Raw genomic sequence first — 12,263 nt, 5'->3', positions numbered from 1 at the left:
AAAAATCTCTTCTACTTCCAGTTTGGAGGTCATTTTTATGTTGAATTGAAACATGCCTTCTATCTCCGTTTGTGGCTTTTATGTAATTCTTTGCAATATAGTTGGGATTTTTTCACAGAGTAGCCTGTTTTATTGCCTGTTCTTCTTGGTCATCCACTTGTGCACCTTATGAATACAAATAGATGGTTTATCACTGCTCATTTATTAATTACTCCCTTCCTTCAGATTATCCAACTTTCCCTCATTCCACTTTTTTTTTAATCTGCCTTTCTAAGAGCAATTTAACCGTTTCTTCAGTTGCTTGTTACACAGCAGCTGTGTCAATGACTTTTGGTCTCTTCTTTTGCTATTCTTTTCTTTCTCTGATTCTTATGGGTTTCTTCCAAGCCCTTCTCATCAACTGCCCTCCTTGTCCAATTCCTCTTCTAGACTGGAATGTTTGTTTGGCTGTTTGGGATTTTACATATTCCCTGTATTATCTCTCTTTTGAAACACTTATTTTTTTTCTTGCTTGCAGGAGATGTTGCTCAGCATGTTTGCCTGGAACATCTCCTGCACATTCCACCACAATATTAAGTTAATTTTATTCATGGACCATTCCTTTCTCTGATCTGCCTGGGAATGTGATCAGATGTTTTCTCCAGTCACTCTTCTTTCCATTTCTTTTCTATAGAATCACTCTGACCCTAACCATCTTCTCTGTCCTGTTTAAGCAGTTTAGTGTTAACTTGTCACAATGCTTCAGTACTAGGCACTCAACATAATATTTTCTTGCCATGGTATTCCTCTTCTTTTTGTGACTTATACCCTTCCATATTGACAAGTTGTGTTAAATTACTTATAAGGTTTGTTTGGTTTTTTTCGTGGAAGAAGATATCTTTTGCTTTTCTCATTTTATCTTCCATCAAATTAATTATCTTACAGCTTCTCTTGTCTCTCACCATCAATGTCTTTTTGACAAGGTCTTGTAGGCAGGGATGTGGATGACCACAGAAATATTAGTGTTCCACTGTTTCAACATATTGTTTCATCTGCCTTTTAGTTTTGGCTACCTCCTTTTGCCATTCTCTAGTCTTTCTAAAGACTCCTGTTTTTCAGCTCTCTAATTACCATTATTATATATTGTTGTCTCTATAATGGAAATCATGAAACCTACCACATGACTTTCGATTCCTTGGAGGGAATATTTTATGTACTTAAATCAACATTTAGATGGAATCTTCCACAAAACTTCTTCTGCAGTATATTACTATATTTTTACTTTAAAGTTGTGCTTCACAAAACAGCAAAACACCAATAGCACCAGATGTGTGCCAACTCTCACACCTGGCTAACACTTTCTGTCCCTATTCATAGTAATCCATTACATAGTCCGTAAGTATGGGACCTTTTGCAAAGGGTACCAAATTCCTGTCTAGCTCATGTACCTCTGTTGGTTCCTTTCTTGTAATAACAGGAAAACCCTTGCTTTTAGAGTCTCAAGTCACTTGAGAGGTAATCCTACTGGTATGAGACTAAATAATGCACACCTTGATTAAAATAGGATTGAGGTGTTGCCTAAAAGTGTATTGCAGGCCACTGCACTACACTCTGGACCAAACCATTCATGGTCATTTGGTCAGTCACTGTCCTTAGAATGTAAATGGGTTGGGATCCTTCCTCCCTTTACTAGTTTCTTCCTTCACTAAAGTATTTCTACAATACTGTATGGTCAGACTTACTACCCTTAACCACACTATATACTCATGTTTAGCTGATCAACTGAGAAATAGAGGCATGAGAGATTTTATAGGGGACCTGAAGCAGAATCATCCCCCTTTACACCATGTTATCATAAAGACTAATTCTGGCAAGTTTTTAGAAATCCTTTCAGTTTGTTCATTCCATCTAAGATTATTCTAAATAATACTCCTAAAATATTGATGAAATGAATCCTATGTAGAGTAATGCCATTAAGACTCAAATCTTTATTTACCTGTACCCTAAATATCAAATATTTAAAACCAGGCAATTTTGAAAAAGCCTGATACCAACAGAGAACAAGATATTATCAATTATTTTAGAACAAGGAGCAAGAGTGTCAGCCTTTGTAGTAAAAGTCATATCATTGACATACAGATTGTAAGTATCACTTAAACATACCATAATTCAATTATTTGCATAAATAATAGATAAGAGAGGGCCATTGACTGAACCTTGAGGAACCCTATAATGAACTTATGGAAAAGTACCTTTTCTGTTAATTTTGCTTTAACATTTTCTGTTTATTAGATAAGTTTTAAGAGTATCATAAATATTACTACATAAACCATAATGAGAACATTTATAAAGTAAAACTGTATGCTTCTTCTCTTCAAGAATGAACTTTTGCTCCTATACTAGTGCTCCTGGGGATTCCTGCACATGATGAATGTGTTGTTCCCCTGCCTTCCCTTCCTTTGACAAAGGGTTGTAGTCTAATGATGATTATGTCATTGGCTGGTGCAGTACAAGTTAATACGTACAGAGGTGGAAGTTTCAATCAAGGCTTGAAGTGTAGTAATAAATTTTCAGATAAGAGCTCTTTCTTGTCTAGAGAAGTAATACCTATCTGATATACATTTTTAGATAATGGAAATGTTAACATTCAACCTTTCTTTTATTTTCTTCTGAGATATATTTATGTGCATTTTCTTGCTTGCAGTAAAAGTTGTTTGTACAGTAATGTAATATTCTTTGTTATGCCAAACATTTGGTTAACTTTAGATTTAATATATCTTATTTTATTAATAGGTTTTGGAGGGTAAACCTCAGTTTTTGGAACTTGCTGGAAACCTTGTACCAGTTACTAAGGCTGGGGAACAACTTACTCTAAGCTTCCAACCTTTCAAAGAAAACAGGTTACCATTCATTGTTCGTGTCAAAGATCCTGATCAGGATCCAGTTGGTAGGATAGCCTTTATGAGAGAACCAAGGGTGGGACGTGGTGAACCTCCACAAACTCCTATATGCAACTTGAATATTGCATTACCTGATATTTGTAAGGTAGGAGAGACTATTGCCTTTAAATTGTATGACATTTTTGTATGAAATATATTACTTTAAATAACATATTTGTATGTACTCTTAATTCATAGATGCATTACACATTGTAAGATGAGTTAATGAAAAATTATATTCTATGATAGCTTAAATTCAAGCTGACAGGATTCAAAATAAAATAGTAATTTGTTTCAAGTACTTGTTAAAGTCTCAAGCCTTGATTTATCTGCTAGTAACTTCAGACTGTCTGTAATTCTCCTGTGCAAACCAATAAACACACACTTTTTGTTCATCTTGTAATAAAATTAAAGTAAAACTGAGTTAACCTTATAACAATGTGATAAGTCTGGATAATAACAGGAGATTCAACAAAATATTTATTGTAAAGTAATTATAAGTTTTCAGATTTGAGTTAATTTAAGAAAGGAAAAATACAATGAATATGCTTTTTTATTCCAAACTCACAAATGCAATCAAAGTAATGTGATTTTTATTGAACATAAAACAGCACTATGGGTATTTACAGAATATAGAAAGGAGTGGGAGACTTATTTTCCCTTGGAATTTCAGGAAAATGAAAAAAATGTATTAAAAATAATGCTAGTTAAATTTAAATGATGAAATTAGGTTTAGATAAATAAGCTATTATCAATCGTAGCATCGCATTCAAATTTCAAAGCAAATGACCTGTGCTCTGGGATGGTTTGTTCTCATCTGGAATACATTTTGCAGATGCTCCTGGACAGCACTTTTATTGTCTGATTATCACTCAGATGTTTTAATAAGAATTAGTTAATGATGCACATTAAACTTCAGTTTGTTATTGCTATTTACAAAAAAAAAAGACTTAAATTTCACTCACAAAATGTGAGTTTGAACTCTTAAAAAGAGAGAGAACTAATCAACATATCATATTATTATATACTAAATTCTATAATACTATATTCTTAGGACATGTGCACCACCAATTTGTGCACCACTTTTGGCCAATTTCATTGAAACATAAGTAAGGTTATAACTTAAAGATATTGCCTGGCCTACCATTAGAGAACACAATTGTCTACTTATTTCATAACATACAGAATTACATCCATATTAATTACTAAGAAAGAACTCTTAATCTTCACTTATAAAACTAAGAGCTTCGTCTTGAGGCGGAAGATTATCTAACAGAAAGTAGTATTACATACCAAAGTTTGTAATTCTCTATTCTCAGAATACATGAACCATTTAGGTCACTGTTGATGAATTCTGTTGAAATTTAAAGAAGGTCATAACCTTGAGATATTACATGATATACTGTCGACGAACATAGTTACCTACATTCTTGCACAATGTGTAGCATTGCAGCCATAATGTCAAGGACAGAACAGTTTGTCTTTTGTTCTTAAGCACAAAGTTACACAATATATTATCTATTATGTCCATCATAAGTATCAAAACCTAGTTTTTACTGTTATAATCATTCAGACCTATCATTGATCACTAGGGGCAGAATAAGAATTATCTTCTCAAATAAAATCAGTTTAATGACTTTCTTGGCTAGAGTTTTGTGAAAACTGCACAGTCTCAAATATTAATGATAACTTCATAATAAAAATAACATTAAAATAAGAATGTAGAAAAATCATGCCATATTTATATACTAGTGTTTATTAGCCCAATTCCATAGAGTATTCCCAATCTCTCTTACTCGATAACTTGTAACATAATCCAGTCTTAAACTGTAATACTCTTAATTTATAAAATTATGCTCTGGATGTTTAAGGAAATACCTTTCTTAAAGCAAAATGATTTATTTTGAAAATAATGATACCGTATAGATTTTAATCTTGAAATAACAAACAACTGTGTGTATGAATTGTGTAACTTTAGACTTCATATATAGAAATTTTTCTTCACTTAATCGTCATATCACTTGAAATATTAATGCATTACAGAATATTATGAAATATAACTGGTAGATAAAAATTATACAGTATTGATTAAAGTAAATTTTTGTTGTATTCTCAAAATATTTTAATGTGTTGTTATATAAAATGTAGTTGTTATGACTTCAACCTTTTTTAATATTTTTATTGAGGTAGATTCAGGTGAAGATTTTAAACATTCTAGCACAGTATGCTTTTATTTAGATATTATAATTAAAAAGGATATGCTTAGCTAAGAAGATGCTTAATTCTGCTCTTAGACCTGTACCACACATGATCACATGTATCTGACTAGTATATTAAATTAGGTATTGTTCTTTTTCATCATGATTTCTGGTATGTAAGACATTATGTGATAATAAATACATAGGAAAGGTTACTTCCCCATTCTTAATATTAAGACTAGTGTTCTTATGTGCATATGGTGAGAAAATATAGCTGAACTTGACTTTAAAAAAATTCTTTCAATTTAAAATACATTCTCCATGCAGGAGTAAAATCATCTTTATCTTAGTACAGATCAAAGCCATTTGGGTAAATTTGTCTCATTTTCTATTTCTAATTGAATAAAGAGGAGAAAAGTACTGTAAAAAAGATTATGTAGGGTGTCCTCATTTTTTTCTATGATATATGTCTTTGCTACAAAATTGACCCTGAGACCTCTCATACACTAGGTGAGAGATCTCCCAGCTGAGTTAAAAAGGCTACCCACCTTTCCCTAGCACTTGTTATTAAGGCATTTTTTAACAATTAAAACGATTACCTTCATCAGTTTTCACAAACAAGGTCCTTCTTTGGGCCTAACTTCAGGGTCATTGGACAATCAGTAGCTGGACACCAATGTCATAATTCATTATTACAATATATATACATGGCACACTATATAAATATTCTACCAACTCATCTAAAGAGCTAGCCTCCTATATGGCACACTTTAGAACTTCAAACTACTACATAGATGTGATCATATTGTTACCATTAACTGCTTTTTCTTTATTTTCATATCTTATAACTGTGTCTATTCCTTTTTGTAAATTTCATGTAAATCTCTTCTTATTGTAGTTTTAATACTTTTCTGTCAGTTTTTTCTTTTCACAAAGCTTTACCTTTAAAAATGTGAAGAAGTTGTGCAGATTTCCTTGAATTATTTGAGAATATATGTGTATCTTATTTTTTATTACTAATAAACAAAAGTTGTAGTTTTTTTAAATGAGAAGAATTTTGATTTAATAAATTAGTTTTGTTATTTTAGATTGAAAGGAAACCAGTAACAACAGAAGTGTTAAAAATAGAAAATAAATATGATTTTATCCAAAAAACAGGACCAAGTAAGTGTGATTACAAGAAACATTTTTTAGAATAAGTAGATATTAATTGCTATATCAGTTGATATTAAAAATATACAACATATATCACATTCTTATAAATCGAGTTACTAGGTGTAAACAAGCATGAAATTTGATGATATAACATAGATTTATTATGTCAGTGATAGGGAGATATTGTTGTATCAAACATCAGATCTGAGTAACAACTATTAACGTGTCTTTGTTTTACAACATGAGCTCAAATGTATTTTTTTGGAAACTAATGTTCTGATTTGAATTAAAATTTCATCACATAAAATATGGGAATTAATACTTTCTGACCTTTTGAATTTTACATTTGTGAGATAATACTTGGAAATAAAAAGAATGAAAGCATAGTTCTTTGTTAGTATTATGTCTTGATATGTATATATATTATCTGTATGAAGAATTTTGTATCTTACTATATTACTTTGTACAGCTAAACTTGAGCATATCCAACATGCTGACCTTCATCTGTCAGATATTGCCCAAGGCTTAAATCATGACTGGATACAGCTAGCAGGTCAACTTGATGTTCCTAAATCTGATGTAAATAGCATCAAGAAAGAGCACCCCAATGACATGATCCAACAAGCTTTGGTGATGCTTCGATTGTGGATTCACCGATCATATCCTAAAGCAACAGGTAAAAATTAATTTTGTTGCTACTTTTTCCTAATAACTTAAACTAAAAAGCATTATCCAAGCATATGTTTAAAAGAAGAAATATTGCTAGTTTATAGGGCTATAACAAAAGGTACATTTTGGCCTTGACACTTTAAATGTTCAAAATTTCATTCTGTAATTGTTCTGAATCTTCAGTAGTAATATTTGATATAACTTACTAGTAAACATAACCATAACTACTCTGTTATATGTTATTAAATGTCCTATTATCTTACAGGTAATTCTTGTGTGATAAAACAATAATTTATAGTTTTAAAATACATATTGTTTATGAAAACATAATCCATGTACAGTACATTACCTTCTCTTCTATTCTTGTTCAGTGCTGCCTTCTATATGCAAAATTTTTTTGCATACCACAAGTTTTTCACTCCCACATACCCTATGATTAACAGGACTTAACTGCATCTTACATGTTGACTCATCATGTGACAACATTCTTGACACATGTGACACCATCAGTTTGATTATATCAAATTATCACTTCCCGTTAATCAGTGCTCAAATGCTGATATTTTTCAGTTGTGCTCTTTTCGCTTTTTCATTTTTTTTGAAGTAGTGGTTTCCTTGATCTTTTCATTTACTACAGTAAATCGTCTGTAGTAGTTTGCTACAATAACTTACCTTTTTTTTATTGATTTTTTTCTCATTTTTGACTTCTTCACAGCTTAAGATCAATTCCAAAAGTCTATATGCTATACAACTTCTGATATTTTTACCACTACTTCAAGTGCCATTATACATGCTTCAGGTCTGGGGTTAATGACTGAGGATTTTTTAGCTATTTTTGGAAAATGGTCATAATAAGAATCGTTTATCTTCTCCCAGAAAGTTTGGGTTCCTCCTGCATTGTCCAAACCCATTCATGACAAGAAAGAATTTGACAGTCTTTTTCCTCCTTCTCCTAACTTTGTCATGCCATTTCATGCCTATACTAGACCTAACTCTGCCTTTTTTGATATGGTTTTTTTTTCCAGTGGGTTTTATTTTATCGTTTTCACTGATTTCATATGATACTGTACCTTTCTTGTTACATGACACCCATATTGAGAGTGCCTTGTTTTCCTTTCTTTCACACACATTGTAATTCATGCTGACTTCTCATTTCTCAATTGATGGCTGGTTTTAACGTGTCTCTAACTACATTTGACTTATGACAATTATGTTATAGCTTCTTAGCAGGCTGATCAACCCTTTCTTGGCTTTCAGCAGTTAAAGTCACTTGTGCCAATGTGGGTGATAACAGACTGTTTCTTAAAGTCCTATCTTTTTCCCCCATGCCATGTTTCTTGGTTTTGACTTATCTTTACAGCTATCCTACAGTACTTGTCAAACATACACGTACTTTTTGAGGTATTCCACCAATACTTGAAGGGTTTTAGAGGGATATCTTTTCTCTCCTTACTTCCACATAGGTGTGATTATTGTATTCAGCCCTATCCCTTCACATGCAATTTTGTTGCTGTTGGAATCTGAATGGAAATAAAGTTTTGTCACAGGTTCATCTACCTTCCACTCATCGTTGTGATGAGTTGTAAAATGGCCTATCTTCTCTATCAGTCTATTTTTGGAGAATTTCCTACATTTGGAATCATATGTGGAATCTGTGAGACCACTTTATACACTTTGGTTGATGGTTTGTCACATTATGATACCAGAACCTTTCCCATAATTGTTTCTTCTTCTGCAGCCTCCCTTCTTTTACTAGTTTCTGCCCCTAGGTGTTCAAATTTTGCCATATATCTTGATTTTGGGTTTATCATTGCCATCAGTTTCAATGACTACCAGGTCTTATCCTGCCCATCTGGAACACATTTGGCCAATTTTGATCCCCTGCGGTACATATCCATTACCAATTTTTTTGGATGATTCCAGTTTTGTCATAAAGACCCTTCTTCCCATTCACTCAGGACTTAACTGTCACTTTTTGTTTAACTAAGGATATGCAGATCCTTCTGTCATAGAAATCTGTTGAGTCTGTCAGCCAACCTTCTACATGTTTTTACTCTATCCTTTATGTAGTCCCCAAACCTAATCAGGGGACTGCCATCATGTGATCTGTCAATCCTGCCTCAACCAGTTTATGAACGTTTCACAATTTGTCATGGAGTTCTTTATCATGCTTAATTGGGTTTTCTTTTTCTCCAAAACTATGGATGACCATGGTAGACTTCTCAAATGTCTATCTCTATTTACTTATTTCTCATCTGTTTGGATGCTTTCTTCAGTTTGTACACCATGGGATTGTGTATCAGTACCACACCTAAACCTTTCAAACTTGATTCATAAGGATTCACCCAAGCTTGTTGGGTGATCAAGGCCTTTGTCTGACTTATGCATGTTTCTGGGTTGTGTATACACTACTATATGGACTGGAGTCATCTTAATAAACATATCTGCTGCTGATAGATGCAACTCATGTTGTTTGGATTCTACAGAAAGAGGAGTCTGTCTTTTTGCCTACCCAATATCTTGTACATTTGGGTGAATTTTGTATCCCTTATGCTACCATCGCCTGGATGTTGGTTCCCAGTAAGTGGTTTTTATTTCATCTGGACCAGTCAACATATATTCTCACATATATGTTGGTTATGTTCCTCTTCCTGACTCAATTTGCCACATGATCTCCACCTCCATGCAGTGGATCCTGGAGGTTACCTGTGTGTCCAGCTTCTGAGCAGTTCTGTCTAAAAGATGAGGATGCTATATATCTTTAGAGGCAATCCACTTCAGCACAGTGGGAGCCAGAGAGTGGCATTGCACTATCACTTCTGTGCAGTGCTATTCAGTGGATAATATTGACTGTGGCAACATTTCTCCTTCTCATACTTCACCTCAGGGAGTTTTTACTGCATGACACTGATGGTGTGCAGTGGAGTGCCTCTCTAATCAAATTTCAGTTTGATGTGACTTGCCATATTGGTACATCTCTTCCTATTGTCATTTGGATATCGGGTTCTTGGATGTATGGTTAGTTCTGGCACACATGTACCTTTTTCATAGATTGGTTTGTACATTCTGCTTAACTTGAGGTGAAGACTATGTGTACCCTCCTCCTACCACAGATTAGAGGTTATATTCCCAATAAAGTTTAGTTTTTGGACTGAAGTTCATCAGCCGCATGCAGTACATTGTGCCCTAGCCACTTTACATCTTGAATCACATCCATTTTAGTTTTCCCCACTTTCTTATCTGTAGATGCTTCTTCTACAATCTTTCTTCTGTGAGACTGAGATACTGGTATACTGTGGTATACTGATTTACCTGTGAGGTGCAGTTGAAACGCATTGATCATGGAATATGTGGGAGTTCAAGGTGCTTGGCATCAAAAACATTTTTGCCTACAGAAGGCAACACTGTATGAGAATAGCTGTACATGTGAAAGAGGTACGTGCCTGTCGAAAATATATATCCAGTATAAGAATATAATAACTTAGAACAGCTTGTGATACTCATACGATATAAGCTTGCATTGCAGGAGCACACATTGCAGACAATTAAAAGAACTGAAGTTGACTTAGACAAAACAAAGTTTTATTTAACAGTCACTGTTCTGAGCAGGTTATCAGTCACTGGCACATTTTTTTATTTATTTAGTGATTAATTAAATACACATAGCTAGTAATTAATAAAGTACTGCAAATCACAATACTAAACCTAAAATCATATAAAGAAAAGCAGTGTAGTTATAGAAAGATATTCATTAACTAAAATAAGTTTGTTCATGAAACGTACCTTAACTTTAGTAGTTATCACTTGAACATCGATGTATTTTTGTATTTATTACCTACATTTTTCATGATATGACTAAGAAAAAAACATTTTCCCATACTTTAGGGTAGCAATGAATATCTCAGAGATATTCATTAAAATTGTTAGTGTTATCCTATGCTTTATCTTTCATATTTATTTTATGATAACACTTTTTTAATATGTTGTATTGTAGGAGTTCAGAACATATTTTATTGAAACAATGTAACTGCTATACTGAAGGTATCTCTCCAGTGCTTTGGTATAATATTCTGCTTTTATACACACTGTGGTACCAGGAAGAGTTGCTATGTATAACAACAAAACAACCAAGGGAACCTGGCTGGTAAACTAATATTCAAATACAACCCTATCAGTTTGACATTAAAGTAATTATATAGCTTTTAGGTGGATATATCACCGTACACACATGTCAGTGTTTTTACTTAATAAATTGAAAAAACAGAGATTGCTTTTGCTTTATCTTAAATGTGCTCTCCTACTGTAAATTTAACAATGCACAGAAGTAAAGAATAAATAATTAGAACTTCTACTAAATTTTTCTTTTATTCTAATGTTTAGTTATTATATTGGGGTTTGATTTTTAACCCTTTTTTTTAAGGCAATAGCTTGGAAAAGGCTCTGAGAGAGATCAACAGAGAGGATATTGTCAACAGATGCATGGTTAATGTGAAGGTTATTACTGATGATGTGAAGAAGGCAGTAAATAAAGTGCATTTGGATCAGTCAGGTAAAGGTGTAGCCTTTAAATTCCTATGTTATACCTGAAATAAACATCTTTTAATTGAACACACTATGATCAGTATTGTTTGGTGTTAAGTGGATCTGAATTTTAAGAAAGGAAGCGACTAAAATGCTCAAATATCAAACGATTCAGGTATAATAGAAATGCGTCTTTCTAATTTGTATGCAAATTATATTTAGAACTGAACCTGTAAAGAGTAAGGACTAAAGAAAAATTTTGGATACATTTAGTACATATGTTTTTGTTTGTTTTCACTTCCACATATTTTGAAAAAGCCCAGAAGGTAGTTAGTAGTACATAATGATAATGTTTACTTTCTTTTTTCGTTTATTATAATACTTAAAGGACATACAAAATTTCAGGTTCTTTTTGCACCATTTTCAAGTATGAGAAAGGATACTAAGCTGCCTTATCTCTTTCTTGTTCCAGAGTAAGAGATAGTTCACATGTCTTCAAACAGTGTCCTTTCTTTCTCATTAGAAGTTGGTGAAAAAACAATAACAAATGGTTTTAATTGTGGGTTTTAAGTATGTGAAAGAATTCTAAGATTCTTTATCTCTCTTTTGTTCCAGAATAAGAGGTAGTTCATATTTCTTCACATAGTGTCCTTTCTCTCTTTAGAAATTGGTGAAAAAATCAACAAATTGGTTTTAATTATGAGCTAATTTGGAGAAGTTAGACATTTTTTTTTATGACCAGAGCCTAAGTGTAAGTACCATTTTATATCTGTACTTGTATGTACCTTTGATGCAATGGAGC

The 12,263-nt window shown here is 32.8% G+C and overlaps 1 protein-coding gene across 8 annotated transcripts in view; it reads left to right on the top strand.

The window, feature by feature from the left end:
• Positions 1-12,263, top strand: part of LOC143252767 (uncharacterized) — a 183,940-nt gene that overhangs the window by 143,797 nt on the left and 27,880 nt on the right. For all 8 annotated transcript variants that reach the window (XM_076505426.1, XM_076505427.1, XM_076505429.1 and 5 more), the window contains 4 exons: positions 2,773-3,024; positions 6,205-6,280; positions 6,741-6,947; positions 11,361-11,489. In XM_076505426.1, the coding sequence (XP_076361541.1) occupies positions 2,773-3,024; positions 6,205-6,280; positions 6,741-6,947; positions 11,361-11,489 (664 nt within the window). The remainder of the gene's footprint in view (positions 1-2,772; positions 3,025-6,204; positions 6,281-6,740; positions 6,948-11,360; positions 11,490-12,263) is intronic.

Source organism: Tachypleus tridentatus, chromosome 6 (genome assembly GCF_004210375.1).
Source record: "Tachypleus tridentatus isolate NWPU-2018 chromosome 6, ASM421037v1, whole genome shotgun sequence".
Lineage (NCBI taxonomy): Eukaryota > Metazoa > Arthropoda > Merostomata > Xiphosura > Limulidae > Tachypleus > Tachypleus tridentatus.
This window is presented reverse-complemented; position numbering and strand designations above follow the sequence as displayed.